The sequence below is a fragment of the Apis florea genome, unplaced genomic scaffold (assembly GCF_048593485.1).
Source record: "Apis florea isolate Af1SG1 unplaced genomic scaffold, ASM4859348v1 contig_3496_pilon, whole genome shotgun sequence".
NCBI lineage: Eukaryota > Metazoa > Arthropoda > Insecta > Hymenoptera > Apidae > Apis > Apis florea.
Window position 1 is genome coordinate 5,577,486 of NW_028256773.1, and position 23,077 is coordinate 5,600,562.

The 23,077-nt window shown below is 36.9% G+C and overlaps 1 protein-coding gene across 10 annotated transcripts in view; it reads left to right on the plus strand.

Annotated features, from left to right (window-relative positions):
- LOC147656818 (furin-like) overlaps positions 1–23,077 on the plus strand; it is a 292,983-nt gene that overhangs the window by 211,941 nt on the left and 57,965 nt on the right. For 5 of the 10 annotated variants that reach the window (XR_015293694.1, XR_015293692.1, XM_086913342.1 and 2 more), the window contains one exon: positions 19,626–19,660. The exons of the other annotated variants lie outside the window; for them this stretch is intronic. Coding sequence is in view for 3 of the 5 variants with exons in the window: in XM_086913342.1 (XP_086769468.1) it covers positions 19,626–19,660 (35 nt within the window). In the remaining 2 variants the exon portion in view is untranslated. The remainder of the gene's footprint in view (positions 1–19,625; positions 19,661–23,077) is intronic. 10 annotated transcript variants of the gene reach the window in all.

Below are 23,077 nucleotides of genomic sequence, written 5' to 3' on the forward strand. Positions count from 1 at the left end.
GTCGACAACTTCATAAATATTCAAAATCATCGTCGATCGAGCGACACGTTGATAATAAAAGGCCGAATGGTAATAAAAGCCCCGAATATAACGAAAGTTGCGCCACGCTGAAGTTTCGAGAGAAGTCGAAAACGCACCAGACTTCTCTTCCTTCCTTTACTACTCGTCTTCCCCCTTTGTTTCCGATTGCCCGCCCGGCGCAAAGTGTTTCCTCTCTCCTCCCCCTCCCCCTCCCCTCTCCGCGAAGAAGCCATTTCCCCTTTTCTTCCCCCCCCTCCCTCTTCCCTTCTATAGAAAACGATGATACTTTATTTCCTAAGCCTCGCGTTCTCGCGGCCTAGCAATTAATTACCCAAGCCTCTTGTCGTTCCCGCCACCCTTTTTCAATTTCCTCGAGAGGCGAAACCCCCCCTCCGCTCTTCCGGGGCCCAGGGGGGGTCGGATCCAAGTCGTAATAACGGTAATCGAAAAGTTGAGCTCGTTTCTAATACCCGCAACTCGCGCGTTTCTCGAGCGCAAAAAGAAAATGACGGGGGAAGATTATTACGCGATCGATGGACACTCGATTTTTGCATTTCCGGCTGATTGATCGTGTATAGTAAAATTGTATTTAACATTTGTAATCCGTAGGAAAATAATGAAAAATAGAAAATAATTCGTGATGAAGCTTGTTTCTTTCATTTTCTAGATTTTAGAATTGGCTGAATGATGATTGGACAAAAAGATCCTTTATTTCCCTTTATTTCGCACACGCAGTCTCCCGAAAACTAGAAACGTAAATTACCGTCTATCATCGAATCCAACTCGTAATGCGATTTCAGAATCATCTATTCGCTCCTCTACAAATGAAAACGGTACAACGTTATTATCACTATCCCTGTTTACACGACACGACAATATTTATTCACCCGGATATACAACGCGCGATTTCAACGATTGTTTCTCGACGACTCTTCGTGATTAATTGAACACAGGTATAACGCGCACCAATGCTGCTCGATTCACAAAGTCCCTCGAGGAGCGAGGTGAAATTATTTAGCGTCGTCAGACGCCGCCGATTACCGATTCTCTCTCTTGCTCTCGCCGGCGATGCGCGCATCGTGTGGCAACTCCCTTCCGCCGAGTAAACGTTCATCGGGAGTGGGGATGGATCCGTGCGCGCAACAGGATTGCCAATGGCGACGTGTGCTTACATCCGTGTGTGTGCGCGCGTCGAAGCTGACATCAGCTCACGCGGAAGGAAAATCGGCCGCGTCCAACTGAAACGTGTCCCGAAACGGGATTGTTCTCTCAACTCGGTTTCACTCGGTTTACGATACTTCGAATGGTATTATGGGGTATTATAATAGTGGGAAGTATCGTATATTTTCCACACAAATATCTCTTGGAAAATTTTTCGATCGACGAAACGTGTTGTTTGGTTAGCAAAAGATTTGAATTTCTTGGTGGATGGAAGCCTCGAAAAGTGGCGAGCAAAACTGATAGAAAAAAGTCTGATGAAGCGGAAATTAATAAACAATTGATAAAAATACGTGCGATGATTTGACCGTCTTGATGAAACAAAGGATTCAACAGATTTCTGGCCAGACTCGAAAACTTTCCTGAGAGCGAAACAACACGGAAAGGAATAAATCCAGCGGAAACTCGTGGAAAGATGAACGGATCTCGAATCGAGAGAAGAAAGGAGGAGAATCCCTTGGAAAATGGGGGGGAAGAGGTTAAAAGGAACTCGACGACACCTTCGTAAACTTCGTTTCACTCCTAACCTTGTTCCACCGCTGTTGGCCATGTTCAAACGAGGGAAGACTTTCGTATTCTTTCATTATGGGGGCGCCACCTCTCCTTTCCTCGCTTCAATATTAATACGTTAAATGCACGGGCCTTTCCCTCCGTGACTCGAGTATATCTCTAAGCTTAGAGGGGACAGTGTAATGGCGAGAGTCTCTCGATCGATCGAGATGTTCGGTAATGTCGAGTGTTTCTGTGTAATTCCACTGATGGGAGGGAACTGGGTTATCCGAATTAGGTCCGCGGGAATAAAGTTTGGAATTAGGAGATAAGCTGTTCTTCCATTTTAACGGAAGCTTGAACCAACCGCTCGTTCAACGATAAATGATTTTTCCATCACAATTTCTACCAGTGTGTATACCAGTCGAAACCAGTTTATCACAAATATCATAAAATGTATCGTTGGACTGTGTTTCCATCTAGAAGAAGAGAAACAAAAAACGACAAAAAATCGAAGGATGAAACAGAGTACATTCGTCACGTGTTTCTCCAATACCCCCGACACATTTGTAAGCATACCGGAGCATCGCCACACGTGTCTTTATCTTATTTCTCGTTTCACGCGCCGTGGACTCCCGCAAGACGAAAGAGGGAAGGGGAGGGAAGAGATCCTCCGCGTAATTGGACGTAGACGAGGTGACGTTGCGAGAGGATTGCGGAATACGCGAGACAGCACCACACGGAGAGGAAAAATCGGCCGAAGGATTTGAAATCCTGTGAAATTTAATTACAAGATTTATCGAGGATCTTTGGAATGCCTTTCGCGTAGAGGAGAGATTTTTTTTTTTTTTTTTTTTTTTTTTTTTTAGGACAACCACTTCGATCGATCGGACGGAATTAATTACAACCCTCGAGTTATTTTCGAGTTTTAAACGAGATATCGAATCCTTTGAAATTCAAGAGGATATTTAGATCGGACGTGGACTCGTTTAATTCAAATATATTTGAATTACGACGGAAAGCAGATATTGTGCACCAGTTCTCGAGAATTTTACTATTATTATTACTTTATTATTGATAAAAATTGATAAATCGCGCAAATGGTTTTTCTAATTTCGATAAAACGTTTCAGGAATTACGCCACTTTCCAGTTAAACGAGACATTATTACTCGTAGTTATCAATTCTCGTGCGGCGAGCATGAGTTATACGTTTCGTTGTTCCGGGTATATAAGAGATCGATCCGTGTATTGTCGGCGCATTGCATCGTGTCGTTTGTTGCGTGTCGATGCACGATGAAACGCGGTGCACGTCAACGTCGACGTTGTCAGACCTCCACCTATCTTGCTGTATGTACGTCGTACATCGTTCGCGATTTTGTAAAACGATCAGCCGGAATTTCAACGCGACGTTTTGCACGAAAGCTGACTTTCGTTAGGAAATTCTATCAATTTGACAACATTGCACAGGGGGAGGGGGAGGTGTGTTCTCGAGAAGGGTGACACGAGAGAAGATGGTTTTTATAACGCGGAGAACGTTGTTGAAAATCAAGATCTTCGAATGGGGGATATTGATTTTTGAAAATATGTTTTTTCGGGGGAGATGTGAAAAATGCATTCGCTTTTTTTTTTTTTTTTGGAAAATGTTTGTCACGCTGGCCGTGTCGTGTTGAATGCGTCAAGGCTTTGTTTTCAAGATAATAGGAGTTTGTAATAGTAGAGTTGTAGAATTTTGATTTTTGAATTCTTTCTCTTTTTTTTTTTTTTTTTTTGAAGAATATTAGTTGGGACTCTTCGTATCTTGTTTTGTAGCAGAAGCAAAAGAAATTATTATTTGTATTTCGTCTTTGAGAAATCATGAAGACATGCACGTTAACAAGAATCGTATATTCGAAACGGAATAGTTACATTAATCGAACTGTGCGAATATATTCGGTCGAAATTACGAGCGAGCAGGTTATATTTACTTCAAACAGTTAAAACGTTAAGCCGATTATAGTTACTTGGACTTTAAACTCTAAACTTTAAACTAAATAGTTGTATCGAAAATCAGTAACTGTTTGCCCAATTTCGTATTTGCGTGAGATTTGCTTGGGAGAGTTGCTCGATGTTCAACCAGTTACTAAAAATCGTAATATATCAGTAATAAAATCTTTATAATATTCTTTCACGTAAGTAAAATTAGTTAAAAAGTATAGTTTAAAACTCGATTAAAATTTTGAAAAGTTTGATACCGCCATAACTCCAAAGATAATGACTTCCGGTCAACGAGTGAACGATCGTTAGAAGCGCGGAACTCTACACTTCGAAACGCATTTTGATTTATCCCGATACAACTTCCGATTTCCGAGATATCCTCGTGTAAAGAAAGGATAATTTTTAATCGTTTACTTCAAACCTGAACTAAAACCTTATTAAAATTAACAAAACTTTGAACCGTTATAACTTCAAAGATAACGACTTCCGGTCAACGAGTGAACGATCGTTAGAAGCGCGGAACTCTACACTTCGAAACGCATTTTGATTTATCCCGATACGACTTCTGGTCTCCGAGATATCCTCGTGCAAAGAAAAAGGTAATTTTTAATCGTTTCCTTGTTGCTTATTCGGACTTGTCGCTCGCAAATGAATAAATGTAAGGCGCAGAATCAGTCATAATCTCCATGCTACGTGTTAAACACTGTGTGGAAACTTTGTTCGTTGTATCTCGACCATTTGATAATGAGATAATGGCTTCAATGGCATATTTTTCTTTATCTGCTGATTGGATTTTTTTTTATATTGACATTTCGTTTTATAATTTTAATGTAATAGATATATGTAGAGACATAATATAACACATATATTTTCTGTATATTATTCATTATTTTTCTCTTAAAAAAAAAAAAAAAAACTTTTATTTCGTAAAAGAACAATAAATTTTATGTATATAATAAACATTTGTATACAAGCTTTGAATGGAAAGGATTAAAAATATAAATTTCATACACACGTGTACAGTTTTGGCGCGTATTGTGTACCTGACAAATAGTTGAAAAAATATTTACCTATTATCTCTATCGAATTTATACCCTATACTCCGAAACACGAAATAAACTAGGAAATTTAATAATTATTCGATTCCGAATGCGTAAAAATTCAATTATACAGATTTTATTTGTATCGAAATTTTGATAGGCTTCCATTTCCCAGGAGAAACCCTCGAATATTAAATATAAAATTGGAATTGTAAAATATTTTTACTATTTGCAATGTTTTTATTTTATTACGATCGAAATGAAATAAAGAGCGACAGGAGTAACAAAGATAAATCGTTAAAATGTTTTTTTTTTATCACGGATATCAAATCATTGATTTTTCGAGTAATAATTACATTGCGTATAATATCTTGTCGTTCGAAAAATAAAATATCGTTGTAAAATTCGATCGTTGTATTATATAGAAAATAAATCGAAATCAATTTCTTTAATTATATAGAAAATATCTATCTTCAACTCGTAATGCATTAATATCGATAGAATAAATTTCCAAAAAATAAATCCTTGAACAAATACGTTTCTGTGTAAATAATCTGAAATACATATATTTCAAAAAATGTTACTTTTTATATATCTTCATTCGTCAAAAATCTATTCTATTCTATTCAAAGTTTCCTATGCTTCACTCATCGCATCGATTCTGCTCCGCGAATATGCATAAATCTTGCACGTTGTAAAAGAGCTACTACTCGCACCGCTCGAACTAGTGCACGAAGTGAAGGGAACATATGAATAATGCGCACGTAGGATAATAAAAGATTAAATGGCAGCTTAGAATCTAAGTCTGTACCTATTTCAAAGGCGAAGTGCGTGTCCCGATGAATTCTACGAATGCATCGTACAGTTCTGCGCGTATAAGGAGGCTAGCTACGTGATACGAATGCGAGGTTATATTTGGACAGAGAGTTCGAAACTACCAGCCTAGTGTTCAAATTTAAAGATTGGAAAAAAAGGACGGAGTAAGGCGTACAACCGAATGAACGTTGCATTCGACGATGTTAAACGACATATTTTAATAACACAGAACGAAAAAGAAAGAAAAATCGATGGACTTTCTTGTTGCGCGTATTGTACGAATTTTTAAAATAGTTCAAATATATATATCGTTAAAAAGAGAAAGAAATTTACCCGCGAACAAGAATTACGAAACGGGGCCGTTTGAAGAAAAAAAAAAGAAAATTGGAAAACCTGTAAAACCCCCTTTCAACCCCCCGCCCCGTTTACCATTACATATACGTAAAATAACTGTTGTTCATCGACCAACGGCTTAAAAACGACTCGCGCCGTTCTATCTCTCCGATCCAACTGGCGGCAAGTCGCGAAACAAGGTCGATCCGACTCGCAAATCCTCTTCCCCCTCTCCTCCTCTCCCTTCTTCCCCCTCCCTCTTGACAGAACTGGGACACAGAGCCTCGTCGTATCTCCGTCGTATCTCGCGGGAGACATTAATAATAATAATAATAATAATAATAATAATAATAATAATAACAATGATTATCAGAAAACGAATGTAGAAGCGGGTGGTACGATTAAGAAGGGGCGGACAATGATATTGTTTCGCGACTCGAGAGGGGAGGGGATGATGAATCAGATCAGACACGAGGCGCGTGTCTCGCGTTCCACGGTTATTCCGAGCGTGTCCAAGCGTGGCGGTCAATTTCGAAGAGCCGGCGTCACACAATAACGAGGACACCTCGAGGAATGATCGATACGCGTACCTGGGGAATGCATCGACATACCGTGTCCACCCTCCCTCGAGGAATCGATGCACGTTGCACGATGCGTACGATTTGATTGGAACGATAGATAAAGTTTTTTTCTCGAGATGGAATCGAACGATCGAGTCTGTCTGGGATCTTTCGATTTTTTTGTAAATTTTCTAAAAATTCGATTGGACAGTGATAATAGAAATTTTCGATCTGAGATCTTTTTTGATAATGGAGATTTGTTTTCGAATCGTTGATTTAGGAATCTGAAATCACGCGAAGATTTAGTTGTACGGAATAAATGTAGAAAATAAATTTTGTAAGATAATGATTGCCATTTTCAAGAATAACAACGGATTTCCCGCCAATTTTCTTAAAGAAAGAAAAATTGGATTGAATATATCATGAACTTGAAATATCAGTCTTGAAAAATTTCTCGAGCAATCCTTCCCCATATTGTGATCTTTATTTCTTATGTAAGAATGTGAAATATTTCATAAGCAGTGTGCGTATACCTCTTTCGCTTATAGCAAGGAAACATACTTCACAGGAATTTTTAATCAATTCTAGTTTCAAACGGGGTATTATATTTGAATAAGGAAATTCTTTTGAACTTATACATATCTCGTTCCATTCTTTGATCATCGTCGTACAGGATTTCTCTTTTAAAATTCTTTATTCTAATCTCAATTTTAAACGCTGGATCAGATTTGTATCAAATCAGGTTATACGTATTCTAAAAGATAGCTGGACTTTCGAAAATATGCATTAATTGTATAATGTACAACGTATACGTATTTATACATATACATAATTGGTACGAGGTACGTGTAATACATTGCACAAATGGTAGCAGAGCTCTACCTTTTCCACAGTTTACCGGACAAAATGTTTCTGTTGCGAAAGCGTTCGCCCTTTATTCAAATGCTTGCGTTGCACGACTCCCCTCCTCGTGTATTCAGCCGACGATAATGCCGTTGTATCCCTCACTTACCATTCATATTGTATCAAGCTTACTCTCCCGCATCCTGGAAACGCCGATGCAATAAGGTGTCGTTGGACGTGCTCCTCCATTTCATGGAGATCAGAGGCAAACAGTTCTAATTACAATTCGGAATATTCAGAAGCAGCGCCGTGGCGAAAGCTTTTAGACCAAGGGAACCAATTGGATTCCTCGCGTATATGAATAACTGTCCTCGCGTTACATTCAAAAATGGCAGCGTGGAAAGCAGCTCGAGACGTCTGGTCGGCGGGGGTTATAGAACGACTCCTTTGTTCCATCAGGCGTGTGTATAAGTACATACACGCGAACGAGTGATGTATCAACTATGCCCGCGGAAGAACGACCGTTGAATTTTTCAAAAGGGTACCGCCTTCGTCGCATACGATGATGGCCGACTCGCGATAAGATAGATATAAAGACCGAAGCACGGGAAATAAAACGGTCTCTGATGTGTGATAATACCGAAAGGTCAATTTATATTTTGGAGATTACGAGCTTACCGGTTGGAAAAATTGCGATATTCGAGGTGTAAATATAAACGGCGGTTTAACTTCGTATCGGTTCGACGATAATCGGATGCGATCGGTTTAAGGCTTGAATAGTTGGATGGTGAACTGTGCAACCGATCGTATCCGATTATTACCGAGCCGAGCCGAAGTCGAACCGCGTCGGTTACACTTAGGCACGAATAGCCGAAGTTTTCTCCGATTTCGTCCGAAGTTTGCCGAATATCATCGAACCGTTAATTCGAATAAAGAAAAAATTAAATATTAAGTAGTGTTTCTATTTTTTTTTTTTTGCAAAAAGCGTGGTTTTAAATTTTTAATTCTTGGAAAAATTTTCCAAGAACTCTTAAATTCTATCATGTATTTTTAGAATCTTGATGAAACTTAAGTTGGGTTTAATGTAATAAGTTGGAGATGAAGGTTTTACTGCTCCATTATCCTGCTTTCATAGAATACTCATGCATATGATAATTGAGTTTTGAAAATATTCGATTCATGCTATATCAAAAAAATTACTTCGGATTGTATCTATAGATTTAAATAATCTTAAGATTGACGCGTTTTAATTTTTTAATATTTATTATTGCATTCTAGATTTTCAAATTTCAATTCACGAATTTTAAACGTAACAATTAATTCCCAATTAAACGAATTCCATTTCTCCCCGTAGAATAGTAAAAATATGCTCATCCAAATGTATGTTAATTCTTTTCTGTACATAGAAAAATGTAATGCTCATTGCATAGCGAATAAGCGGCAATTTCTCATGTGGAGATGAAAAACCGAAATGCGTCTCTCTAAAAGGTGCAAAAAATGCTAAGCATTTTTTCATGCGAAATTAAAGCCACAGAGTCTTGACAAATTCTTTTTAATAACAGCCGACGACTGAGGGATTCTTTCGGCCCCCTATTACGTTCAAGGACAGACATACTAATGACATTACGTTTCATAAGCAAGAAAATTGTCGATTACACACTCGACCCAATTCCTCAAATTTCTGTGGGCCGAACATTAACATATTTTAAGTTCCACTTTTCCTCCCCATTCGTCATAATGCTTTTCGACAGCACGTTTTTTAATTTAACCTCAACATTTTATCCCTGAAATTTAATCACCGAGTTCTTATGCGTAAAGCCACATTTTAACGCACGTCAATATAAAATTCTATCGCAATCTCTCTTGATAAGACAGAATCATTTAATTAATCATTGACAAATTTAAATTGTATATAACCAATCGATTGTTTTCTTCCCCATTTATATTTCTATCACATTATTAGCAAAAATAAAATATTTTATGTAATAAATAATCGCAATTAACAAATAATTATAAGTTTCCAAAAATCTATCGATAGATATTCTCTCTTTCAATTAACTCGATCGATTCCTCGATCTCTCCACTTTTAACCAATTCGAATAAAATCCGGCAACGATCAAACCGCCATTCTATACAATACAAACCATGGTATATGCCGGCTTGAAACTCGGAAACCGCGAAACTTCAAAGAAAGTCAGATATACATCCTCAGGGGGGTATCGACCAATGTTAACGAAACTTTCAATGCGAAATACGTAAGCATGCCCCACTAGGTTCAACCCTATCTACTCTTCCATCGACCAACCAGAAAGCTGATTGGTGGAGAACGAGGAGAATTCGAGACATTTATTGACTGCGCAAGGAAAAAAGGAAAAAATAGACGAAATCTCGATTCTCGGATATCCCATTTTAACGTTCGAAATGGCCATTTCGATTTAAATTTTATTAAAATTTTATCAATCATACATCTTCTTGTGATTTTTAATAATACTGTTTCTATCTTTTAACTATTGTATGATAGAAAATATAGATTCTATATTACGAAGATTTTAATTATGTATAATGTGTTAAAATATTCATAGTCAAAGAATCCAGAGAATTCTCGTATCGATATAACATAAAAATTTTTTTATTTCTTATAATTGCGATTTATAACAATGATTGAAAATTTAAATAGTTGAGATAATAATTGTATACGAATATATTTCGATATGCATCAAAATAATTAATAATTTCGAAAATATTTCAGCATCCAGTCTTGGGCGGTTATTCTATAATGTAACTTCGTAAACGAAAATAATTTTTATGCTTTCGAATATTATAGCTCTTTTCTACTTTTATAGCGTCAGGTGGTGTCAGGTTTGTCAACAAAGTGTTTGAAGTGGGGATAAATGATCCTAGCGAAGGACAACCCCTCTTGCCCCTCTGCCGTCCCGCGAAACTTTTTCAGCAGTGACCAGTACACGTTTCTAGGCGACTATAATATTTTAAAAGATCGCTCAAACGGACGGTTTGCAATCGTAACTCCAAGCAAGTTATTAGAAAAATATCCAAAACGACGATCTGTATCCAAACTTATGCATTGATGCAGACAATAGAATCCAGAGAGTTCTATCATATCGATATGGATATAAAAATTTTTTTATTTTCTCATAATACGTATAGGCTAATTATAGTTTAATTTGTAAATGTAATTTTGTATTCGAGTAGTTAAGATAATAATAATTAACAGTTTCGAAAATATTTCAGCTTCCAGTCTTGGACGGTTATTCTATAACGTAACTTCGCCAATGAAAATAATATTTTCGTTTCTGAGTATTAGAATTGTGGCTCTTCTATTTTTATGTAGCGTCAGGTGGTGTCAAGTTTGCCAACAAAGCGTCTAAGGTGGGGATAAATGATCCTAGCGAAGGACAACCCCTCTTGCCCCTGTGCCGTCCCGCGAGACTTTTTTTGACCAATAGACGTTTCTAGGCGATCATAATATTTTAAAAGACTGCTCAACGGACAGTTTGAAACCGTAACTCCAAGCAAGTTATTAGGAAAATATCGAAAGCAAAAATTCTCGAATCGTTCTATTTACCTCATTGTTGGAATAGTGCGTGTATAATCGTCTTTTTAACCATCAAAACTCGAAGTTTCTCGAAGCCGGTCTTAGTTGCGCCTCCTCGATTTCGAACCCTTTTGTGGAAAAGGCTGGAGTAGAATCGGAACTCTTAACTCTGGAAAAGGGCTGCTATCATGCAGAAGGGGGTAGGTAACTCGCCAGACCGGAAACATCTTGCGCCTCCGAGAAAAATGCTTGCGAACAGCGAAGGTTGGAAAGAGTTTCGCGAACGCGAGAAAGTTTGAACGAGCTGCCATGCATATAGCCAGCAACGTGGCCATGGAAATCGAGTCCCGGATTAACCGCGGGCTAAGCGCCTTTCCAGATTTCTTCGAGAGTTTGCGGTTGTCGAGATGAAAAGTTACAATAGATCGTAACTTCTGACCTTTTTTCTTTCTTTTCTTCTCTTTTTTTCTTTTTCCTTCTCGGGGTATATTCCAATCTTTGGACGAATCGATGAGATTAGATGGTCGATTAGAATTTTTAAAGGAAATAAAATATTGTTTGTTCTGATGAAAGTTTATTATTATTTTGAGAAATTCATATTTAGAAATTAATTTTATATTCTTTAATATTATAATATTGAAATTATAGCATAGTCACTTCTTTTTCTAATTTCTTAGGATAAAACAGTACAGTAAATGAATATTGTAACCCAAATCAAGCAATAAATCTAAATCAATAATTCGATCGATTTTATAATTTTTTTTTTTTTTGTAATTTGTGAATGATCAGTGGAAAAGCCGGTTGTAAATCGTGCAACAAGAATTTCCTACCATAGGGATTTTCCTCTTTGGTATCGTTACGTACAACTATATGCATTAAGCACAACCTACGAGAATTAGTGGTGCTCTGATATTTTCATAATCCGCACACGTCCACGAATTATGTATCTACGTACAAATATAGAATCCAGAACGTGACAGCAGTGCAATGCCTGTCCTTTTGATCCTTGCTTGTAATCTTAACTGTGATATCTTGTTTTTGGTCCCTTGCTTCTAAAATTTACTCTCCAACCGTGAACCAAGTTTGAATGTGTTTGTACACTTGGTACGTGTTTGATGGAAGCATTTCTCTGTATTTCGTTTTTTCGATAGGCCATCTCTCCCTACCATTAAAATGGAATAGTAGATGGCAAGGGGAATCATGATTTATAATACCGACAATTTCCCAATAACAACAACAACAACTGCTGTTCGCTGATCGCCAGGTTGTCCAAGCCTGGGGCCAGTTCGTCGTAAAAAAAAAAAAAAAAAAAAACAAAAATACGACGACGATTCCAGTTTTATTGGCATTGGAACGTTCAACAACGATGAAAGATGATAGGGAGGTGTTTATTGAAGGGATCGATATTCGAATTCGATTTCGAATATTCTGAAATAAACTTGAAAAATTTAGAAGAATTAGGAAAATAAAAATTCCAATACTTCCTTTTTTTTTTTTTTTTTCTTTTTTTCATTTATCGATTTATTAATCCCGCCGTTTAGTCGAGCCGTTTTCATGGCCGAAGGGCGGAACTTTAAAGCTAGCTGGCCTCTGTAACGCTCATAAATGGAAGGCGCGCAAACACTGTACAGTTTCAAAGCGCTTTTCGAGCGTTCCAACACCGTTGGAAACGATAACTGCCTGGGAAATAGACCTGTTCAAATAAACCTGTGTGAAGATATTCTAAATCAGTTTTAATGCCGCGGTGCCATACTTTCGGGGGAACAAAAAGGAGATTGCGCCGTGTTGTAAAAGCGCGCATTTGCATGGGGACGCCGTGCTCGGTATAAAATTTCCTTTCATCGTGGAATTATTAATTCTAAGGGAGGAGGGGATAAATTTCACGATATATATATATATATACACCATCCCTACGGATAATTAGTTATCCATTTATGCATATCTGACAACCAGATCCAAAACTCTTCGGTCCCTCGGCGAATGGGATTACAGCCGGATTAATTATCTTACCCATTAAGCTTATTAAATACTTCAAATCCTTTTTTATGAATCTCTTATCGCATCGAATTTAATTTGATTACGTACTTGGGAAATAGAAAAACCATGCTTCTTTCTGCTTGTTGTTTAATTTCATAATTTGATGAAATATCCAGAGAATCAACTCTTCTGTTAATTCTGTTATTACCACGCTCATCAAACGTTAATCAAACTATTTTCTTTCTTTTTTTTTCATCTCTTTCGTAAATCAATAATATAATAATCGAGGTGAATTAATAATTCGAAAATTAGTTATCGACGTCGATAATAATCCTCCAATTATTTTAATCGTGCCACGTACGATTCTTCCTTACTCTATAATTCATACAATACAATACAATACACGATTTGAATTTGAACGAAATTGAAGTTTCAAACGTTTCTCGAAAAATAGCCTAGAAAATGGTAAAGAAGCTATCACGTACGAGGAAAAGAAAAAAAAAAATTAGAAAAATCGTAATTAGATTCGCGTGGAACAAGGGGCATTCAATCTCTTTTTCCAGCTTCCCCTTCCGTTCGAGTATGCCGCAACGATTACGCCGATCCATGGTTTCTCTCACCGGTGACTTGGCGTGGAACGATACCGGGCCAATTCAATTATCCATTCGACGATGGGTTCGTCTCTCTCGCTGGTTTTAACGACACCGAGCGAAACTTATTTCCGGTCAGATCGCTTTTCCCCATGTCGAGTATGCAATCGAGTGGTCGCGTATATGAGGCGAGAAAAAAGAGAAGGGAGAGGATCGAATGAACGAGAAACCGAAAGGAAAAGGAAGGAGAGAGAGAGGGTAGAAGAAAACGAGGGGAGAAAAAGGAAAGGTGGATCCATTACAAGGGATCGTTTCGAGAGAAACTCGAAGGAAGCCAATTAACGCGAAGATGGACGCCGCTTCTACTTCTCTCCGTTCCACTTGTATTTTGCATTCGTCCGGTGTATACACATCCTTTCCTCCTTTATATTTCGTCCTCTTACTACCTCCCCCACTTCATTGTTCTCTTTATTCTTCCTCTTCTTAGTTTTCCAATCTAGGCTTTCCTTTTTCTTCTCCGGAGGTTTCCATTCTCTGAAAGCTGTACGTCGGTTTTCGCGTCGTCGGACCACGGCGAGTTTTCTCCGCTTTCCGCAAATAGTTTCCAACAGACGTGTAAATAGGAAGACGGTGGAAACAAGCGGGCAACACTCGTAAATCACATCGAATTCCATCCGTGGGTGGAGCTCCCAACAGGATCGTTCCGGTCAAATTAGCCGGGGGCATCGCGCTGGAACGTCGTCTCCGCATCCTTCCGTAATTGACGTGGATTCTCTCTTCTTTTTTTCTTTTTTTCTCTTTCTTGGCTTTCTGTCGATCGAAGAGAGAGATTCTAAATCGTGGAAAATTGTTAAATCCGCTTGTAAAAAAAAAGAATAAAAATACTCGAGTTCGTTTGAGAGGATTGTATATTTGAAAGTGAGGTTATGTCTGGGAAAGGATTGAATTATCGTATCTGTGGCTGCTTCGCTTCGATTTTTCTATTTGAACAAACGAAATCGAGAGATTGGAAGAGAAGTTGATGAAGAAAGGTTGTTCGATGCGCTGGCGAATGTTTTTTTATTTGTATATTTAAATAGTTTACGAATATCGTATAAAAAAGTGTGTAGCGATTAATCGTGCTGAACGATCCACGATGGAATAACCAATGTAAATTGTAAAATTAAGTGATGCGACTATGTATTAAATTTAATGGTGACGAATGGCAATAATCCTTTCAACGATTCACCATGTTATTCGGCTTTAAAAAACGGAATTATCGTGTAATTTCGGCCTCGACGTGAATAACACGTTCAACAATAATTGTTGCGTTCGATTCCCTTCTGTATTGTACATTACGATCCACGCAGAACCGTATGTATTTCATTCAATATATTAAAAATTTGAAACGCGATTTTGTACATCGATCTTCACCACTTTTTAAATTTTTTTCTTTTATATATATATATATATTTTCTGATAAGCTTAAAAATAATCTTCATTCGAAAATTGCCTAATATCTATTTATTAATTTATCGTTGCCTCAAAACGAAGTTTAACGTATACGCAAGTGTATACGTTTTAACCTGATATCAAACACTCGTCTCGTGATTCTTAATCCAATATTATCAGAATATACAAAAACAAGATTAGAAACAACGCAACAAAGTTTAATCGAACGTGTATACATGCATAGCATATAACCATGTCGCATCGAAGTCAACAGTCCTACCAATCCATTGAACTCGAGCTGTACAATCCGTATATCCAGCCTAACCTAACCTAATATTAACTCTTAACTCCTCGATCGATGGGTTCCTAAACCTAATACTATATCAAAAACAAGATTAGAAACAACGCATATTGTCACGAAACGAAGTTTAACCCAGTCAAAATGTACACACGTATATAACACGTAACCATATCGCATCGAAAGGACAAGTTAACAATCTTACCGATCTGCGAACACGAGCTGTACAATCCGTCCAGGATTTTCTTTACCCACAGAGGCCCGTTTACCACCGATCCTTGCCTCGTGTGCCACCAATTTATCGTCCCTCCGCACAACGAACGTCAACGTAAATCTCTCTCTCTCTCTCTCTCTCTCTCTCCCCTTCTCTTATGGCTCGACGACCGAAAATAAACTTGGAGGGGGAAAGCCAACGCGCTTGGTGTCTACCGCATCGGGGCCATAATTTAGCGCTAACCAATATCGCTTAACCAAGGAACGGCTGAATATTGCGTTCCGAAGATAACGCGGAAATTTGTAAGCTTTATCGAGATTCTTCCACAATCGAATGGCCACCACTCGTTATTCTAATCTGTCCTACCTGTTATCGTTTCCTTTCCGTCTTTTTTTTTCCTTTTTTTTTTTTATTTCGTTCGCTTTTTTCTTCCCCCCTTTGTCGCTTCGTCGATCGTCGATAAATCGAGCTTACGCGCTCGTGTAACGAACCCTTTTCGAGTTTCACTCATGGTATCGTGGAGTGGATTTGCAAAACGTTTCAAAGGTATAACTAAAAGCGTTATTTTTAAGCAAGGTTGGGGATTAGGGAGGCTTTCGATCGATAAAGGGGAATTGGGAAAGGTGAATTACAAAGCGTGCGTGTTCCATTTTCGTGCCCTTCATACATATATATATATAATTTTTTTTTTTTTATTATTATTTTTCATGATGGATCGGCTGTTGTTCGAGGGAAAAGAGTTCTCGAAAGTGAAGGATTTTTTTTATTTTTTTTTTTTTATGAAGTGTTTTAATAAAATTTTGTTTTCCCGTGAAAGAGGGTGGCTTGAACGTTGTAAAAAATAAAAATATCTTGCTCTATAGAAATAGTCGATTCGTTACTTATTTGTGTTATTTGTTGATGATTTAATTCATAGTTTATGTATCTAAAAAATCGATTGTTAAAAATAATTATCTAACGAAATAGCATTGTTCATATGCCATAATTAAAACATGTTAAATTATATCGTATCATAGAAATTTCACAATTTTCAAACGGAATAAGCGAGTAGATTCGTATAGTAAAAGTTTCATTCATCTATCCAAAAAATTTTCAAATAATTCATGTTTATATAAATAAATTTCAATTATAGATTTTATTATTTCATTTTTCGAATTACAATAAACCAATATATTAGACGTTTATTTTCATTCCAAAGATATAATCGAATAATCTTCGCTTAAAGTTTCATTAATGAAATTCCACCATATTGTAATCGTTTTTCCAATATTAATCGATACGCGTAAACAACAAAACACATCTTCCGATGAATATATATCTATAACTGCCTTTTTTACTCGAATTAGAGTAGAAAGTACAAAGTTACAATTTAAACAATTAATGAAATTCAGCATTATTTTAATAATCAGTCGTCCAATCTATTAGGTTGTATCACGTGAAGCTGCAAATTTTAGAATAAACAACACTTATTTATCGCACCTTCTACTTAATCCATATTTTCACTTATCCTTTGCGTAATAATAAGTTCTCTTTTATATTATAGTTTGTTTCATATTTCTTTTATATTATAATTTGTTGAGAAATGAAAACAAATTTAGAATATTATTCAAAATATTATATTAGATTCCAGATTAGATTTTTGAGAAGATATACTCGAGAAAAATTCAGACGTGGAAACGAAAATCTTGAAAATAAGCCTCGAGCCAGACCGAAATCCATATTGAATCGAACAAAGCTAAATCGAAAGGCAAAGTGGATCCACCAACAAATATCCGCAGAGTTAGACGAATAACTGGGTAAGGTTTGCAAGCGTGCTTATCGTACGATCTGGACAATTATTGGACGAACAAATACCAATATCATTACGAAAGAAGTTACGATGACTGTACAGCGGTCTATAAAAGAATTTTTATAAAATTTCGATTATTCCTCCTTATGTATATATATATATATATATATATATATATACACCTTTACAAAAGTTTTTCTCTAGCAACGTTCAATTGGACGAAACTCGATCCGTATTTTCGCCCGGCAGTCCGCGAATTCCTTTCCGTGTGCAATTTACATCGAAATCGCAGGGGCCATCCACGTCTGTCGTGAGCTGTACTAATGGCCGGCACAGGCCGCAGGTATACAAAAGTGTTGGTCGCTCCTTCTGTCTTCTCCTCCTTGCGCCAAGGGATATAGGAAGAATGCGGCGTAAAAGGTACACTTCCGCGGAAGTTTCCCGTGGGAGGAGGATGGCGGGTCGGTCGCCATTACATGTTCCAGACGTAGCGTCCTCCTCCCCTCGCCACCCCTCGCCCTTGTATTTTCTCGTTCCTGCCGCGGCATGCAATTTTCCGCGTCCGTCGGAATTTTATGACCCCGGGGTTACGAGGGTAATACCGTCTCCCCCTTTTTTTTTTTTTTTTCTTTTTTTTTGGGGGGATTTTTCCTCTCCTCCTTCCCCTTTCGATTTTTTTCTTACCTTCCTTTTTTGGATTTACTGTGTACTTTCAGTTTCTGAAATTGGGTGGGTTCGAAATTAAGAATTAAAAAATTGGAAAGGACGTGAAACAAGGGGGAAAGTTGGTGGAATTTCAGAATTGGTAATAGATTTTCTTTTCTATCTTGGTTAAAGATTTTTTAGATGGATTTTTTTCTCCTTTCTCTTTCTTTTTTCCCCTCCTTCTCGGTTTGGCGAGGAATACAGTGAGAGAGAGAGAGAGAGAGAGAGAGTAGATGGTTGCTCGTTGAAAATAAAGGCACGCGATAATTACGAGTGGTGCGTGGAAACGAGCGAGTGAAGTATCATCCTGGCTTTTATTCGAAATAAAAAAAAAAATATTTAAACGGACTAGAAGGTAACAAGCTCTCCTCCTCGTGATTCTTTTTTGATTCCTTGTCCTCGTTTGTGCCTCGTTCATTCTTCCAGTTTATTATTTCGTCTCAAATCGGTGACTGTTTACCTCGGAATCGGGTCGGACGGAATTTCTGAAATTAGAAATACGCATTACAACCTGTTTTTCTCCTTAATATTCCCGTTTCACTTCGAGCTCCCTAAAAATTTATTTTATATCGAAAAGTCGAAGTTCGTTTCTACTGTATGTATAGCTTAATTGAAATATTTATTATTAATTGTGCAAATACTTCGATCAATCGAGAAAGAAGAAAAAATTAATTTGATCAATTTCAACGGCGACAAAAATAATAATCGTTCGCGTCTCTTCACGAGGCCTCCCGTGATTTTATTCACTCTCCTCATCCGCGTTGAATTCCTTCGACGACGGTGATCAGAATTCTCTCACGTGATTCCATTCCTCCTCTTGTTCCTCCTCGCTTTTTCCGCCTCTCCCCCCCCCCCGCCTCCCCCCCTCGACGTTCACGGCCGATGCCTCGAAAAACGAGGGACGTTTCCTCGCCTCAAGAGCACGTCGCTCGTTAAATCCCCTAACTCGTCGCATCTTCGTCCCTTTTCGAACGCGACAACCCCGCAGACATCAGTCTCGAACAAGGATCGTTCCGTCTTTCCACATTTATTATCGATTCCTGTGTGGACCGATGCGCGCATACGATTCGTCATTTTATTCCTCCTCCTCGTATACTTTTTATCCCCAATTTTACAAGCGAAACGACAATTCATCATACGCGCTCGCGAGAATATCGTCTTATGATAAATATATTTTATTATTATATACGCTTTCATAGATATATTTCATCGCAAGAAATAAGAAATAGTTTAATTTTACTTATAAGAATATCGTATTTGTACTACATACTCGGGGAAGATACAAACGGTTTGTTTTCAGTCGTTATATTTATGGCTTCAACGTCTGCTGAAAAGTAGCGTGGTTCGCTGTTGGAAAGAACCGTTGCGGGACGGCACAGGGGCAAGAGGAGTGCTTCGCCAGGACCGCCCATTTCTCCCCACTTCGGACGTTTTGTTTATAAACTTGACACCACACGGTTATTAGAAGGAGAACTGTAACGCGAATATTCAGAATCGTAAAAATTATTTTCATTTGTAAGGCTGCGTTGTAAGGATTAACCGTCCAAGATTGGAAGTTGAAAATATTTTCGTAACTATCAATTGTTATTTCGACGTATATTCGTACAATTATTACCTCGAATACACGAAATTACATTTATAAATTAAACTATCGTTAATTTCGGATCGGTATACGTGACAAATATGACACGAAACAAAAATAGGCATCTCTTTCGCGAGACTTCTTTCGACCAACGAGTGGTATATTAACGAAATCCTGTTTTCTCGTTTCAGGTGAGTTTCTACGGGAGGCAAAAGCCAAGGAATACGTGAGTAACATTCATGTATCAGCGTTTATATTAGTCTCCCTATCTAATAGTCGAGAAATATCACAATGCCTGCTAATTAAGATAAGCAGCCAAGCTTGTAATATCAAAACTCTGTGCGGTTTAATATAATTCACTCCGTGTTGCATAATTAACTCGTTCTCTCGTCGATAATAATGGAGGCGTACACAATTATCTTATTACATTGCAAAATAATACCGATGATGGATCAATCGTAAAGATTTGTATGTACGGATACTTCTCGAACGAATGTTTTCTAACCTAACCTCTTTCTTCTTCGAAATAATTTACGGATGGGTGAAAAATAACAAGGATAATAGGGCTCGAGGTGTAAAATTGGAAGAAAAATATTCGCATTTTGATTCGATACTTGCTATTTTTTTTTTTTTTTTTTTTTGTTTCCCTCCATTCGATAAAATTAAACTTTTCACAGCGTTGGACATTTCCCTGGTCTACCTTCGGAGGAAAAAACTTTGCATCTAATTAGATGCTTGACGTAATCTCTCAAAAGTTATTCGCAACGTTAATTTCCCGCTTCATTTAACACCGTCTCGATGGAACAGTTTTAAGGAAATTACCATTAAAGCGCTCGAATCATTGGCTTTCGCGTAATTCTGAAAGAAAGTTTAACCCAACCGGTTAATGATTCGTTTCATTAGTGAAGGCAATATCGTTCAAAACACATTGCGAATAATTAATATCACGAATAAAATCTTTGTTGAGCTCTTTGTTTGCCGAAAGTGAGCAAAGTGAAAAATATTGGATGATGGAAAAAAAAAAAAAAGGTGACAAAAGAATCATTTTTCATTCATATAATTTTTTTTTTTTTTTTACATCATCAATCATTCTCGACATCAATGTTAACCATTGTTTTGAAATTTATTTAAATTTAAAACTCTCTTTAAACTTTTCGATTCGGTTTTATTTCGGTAATATTATTCGATATTTTATTGAAACGTATTTACTTCCATGCGTTTGAAATATTGTTTTTGATGATGAAAAAAAAATTTATTTCAATATCATTCGTATTATATTCATCAAAAATCGTTTTTAATTTAAAATGACGTGTGCGGTGACGGTTTGAAGTTTATGAACGAAAGTATTCTTGAACACTCGATTAAATTGGATTGGCGATATATTTAAATAATATAAGAAATGTTTATGCTTTGTGATGGAATTCTCGATAGAATGGATTCCTGTAACTTGCGAAAATATCATCCACGCAGAAAAGATCGAAGGAAAAATAAGGGAAGGGCAGCGAAAGGGTGGAATAACAACAAAAAAAAAACAGCGTGATAAAATAGAGGACTGATAATCCTATTGAAAGAATCAGAAAAATAAATAAAGAGAAGCCGAAAGTTTATCGAAATAGCCAAAAAACGTGGAAACGCGTTTGTTTTCGATAGGAAGGGTATTTTACCCAATAACATTTTTTTCCAGTTTCAAAACCTTTCTTCTCTTCCTTCGTTATTTTTTTTTTTTTTTTTTTTTTTAAACTCGTCCTTTCTATCATAAAACAACGTCTAATTTTAATTTTACGTTACGCCAGTGAAATTTAATATCGTAATATCGAAGTACAGTTACATTTCGCTAACTATTCTAATATCATTTTAAAATTCGAGATAATAAAGAGCGAAAGATTTCATTTACATCCTTCGTCGTCTCTCGAAAAATTATATTTTCGATACATCTCTTCGTAACTTTCGTCCTCTAAATTTTTCTCCATTCTTGTTAATACTATCTTTTCCTATGAAATAAAATGAAAAAAGAAAAATTGATTCCAAAAGTTATTTACGAAGAATAACCGAAAGAAAGAAAGAAAGAAGAGAACTTCAGAGTTTCGTGGAGCGAAGATACAAGGTGGCTAAAAAACAAGGAACACCGTTTTTCTGGCAAACGATTGGGTTGATTAATCGTTCGATGTTGTTGTAATGCACGAAGCCTCTACTTTTTTCCCCCTCTGTCCTTATCCCGCTTACATCTTCTCCTCTTTTCTTCGACGCCAAGAAGACAAAGTGCGCAAAAGAAGAAAAAATTAATTTTTCGAGTCGCTGCCAAACGGTTACGGCTATCTTACCACGTCGATGATTTACTACTACGAGGCTTCCATTTAGAATGATTTATCACACGTGGGAGAATTGTCCCGGGATCAATCTTAATTTTATGCCTGGTTTGCTCGAGAATTATACAATTTATTTGATCATTGATGATCTTAATTCTTTCAATTTTTTTTAATCTAAAAACGGTAGGAAGAACCGGTTGAAAGGAAGATTTCCGGATGAATTATACTTGGATCACTGCTTTTTCTTCCTTGTTGCTGTTGTTGTGCAGTGACGTTACGAGAGAAATATGAAATTGTATTTTAATTCTTTTTCGAGTCTCCTCCTTTCTCTGTTCAATTAAATGCATAAAGGACGAGGATAAATCACGCTTTACGATTGATTTTTCTTCCGCATTCTCGTCCAACTTCGCGTTGTTGTGCAATGATAAATTAAATGTAATGTCGCTACGAGAGAAACTGTCCAATTAATTTCAAAAAAAAGAAACAATCGCGTGGAATTATATTCTAATTATAATATCATATTTATTCGAGGAATCGTCTGTAAAAATGGCTATTGAGAATGTTAAGTTATTCGATTGTAAGAAGAAAAAAGTGTGTGTAATAGAGTATAGATGTAATCGAAAAAGTTTAATAATTCGAATGGCAAGTTTTATAATAACGCGAGAAAATAATGGGCAAAAAACTCTTGCTTGCTCGATGCACGTGATCCCCATTTTTCTTTTTTTCGAAAATTATTCGTTTCGAATATCGTCACGGGCGAAATGGAAATGATCAAGTTTCGTAATGCATGATAAAACGCGTAGCCGGGATATTCTTATTTTTTTCAACTGTCGTTGAATTTTCTTTATCGATCGAGAATATACATAATGTAACGGAGGGAAATATCTTTATCGTCGAATCTTTATCTTCAGCACGAAAGCACGAAATTCTTAATGGGATTAATCCATTTTCGAAACGCAATATTCCCTTGTTTAAAATTCTTCAATAACTTCGTTGTTTAAAGTTACACGCTGTTTCAAATACGACGGAGTATTCCGATAGTAGTTTCGAATTGGGATGGTGTTATTATTAACGAATTCTATTTTTACCGTTGTTTTAAATCGTTAATTTCGTTAAATCGTTAAATTGGTTTTACGTTTGACACGGCAAAAATAAATTCGGAGAGAAGATCTTCGTGTATTTTATATCGGTTCTGTCGTTGTAACTTATATTCAAAATTAATCTTGGACCTATTCTAAACTGTTGTACATTTTAAGTGCAGATCATTTCATTTTAATTCTACATATCTTGAATAAAATATATACGATATAAATTTCGTTCTTTGAAAATTTGATCCT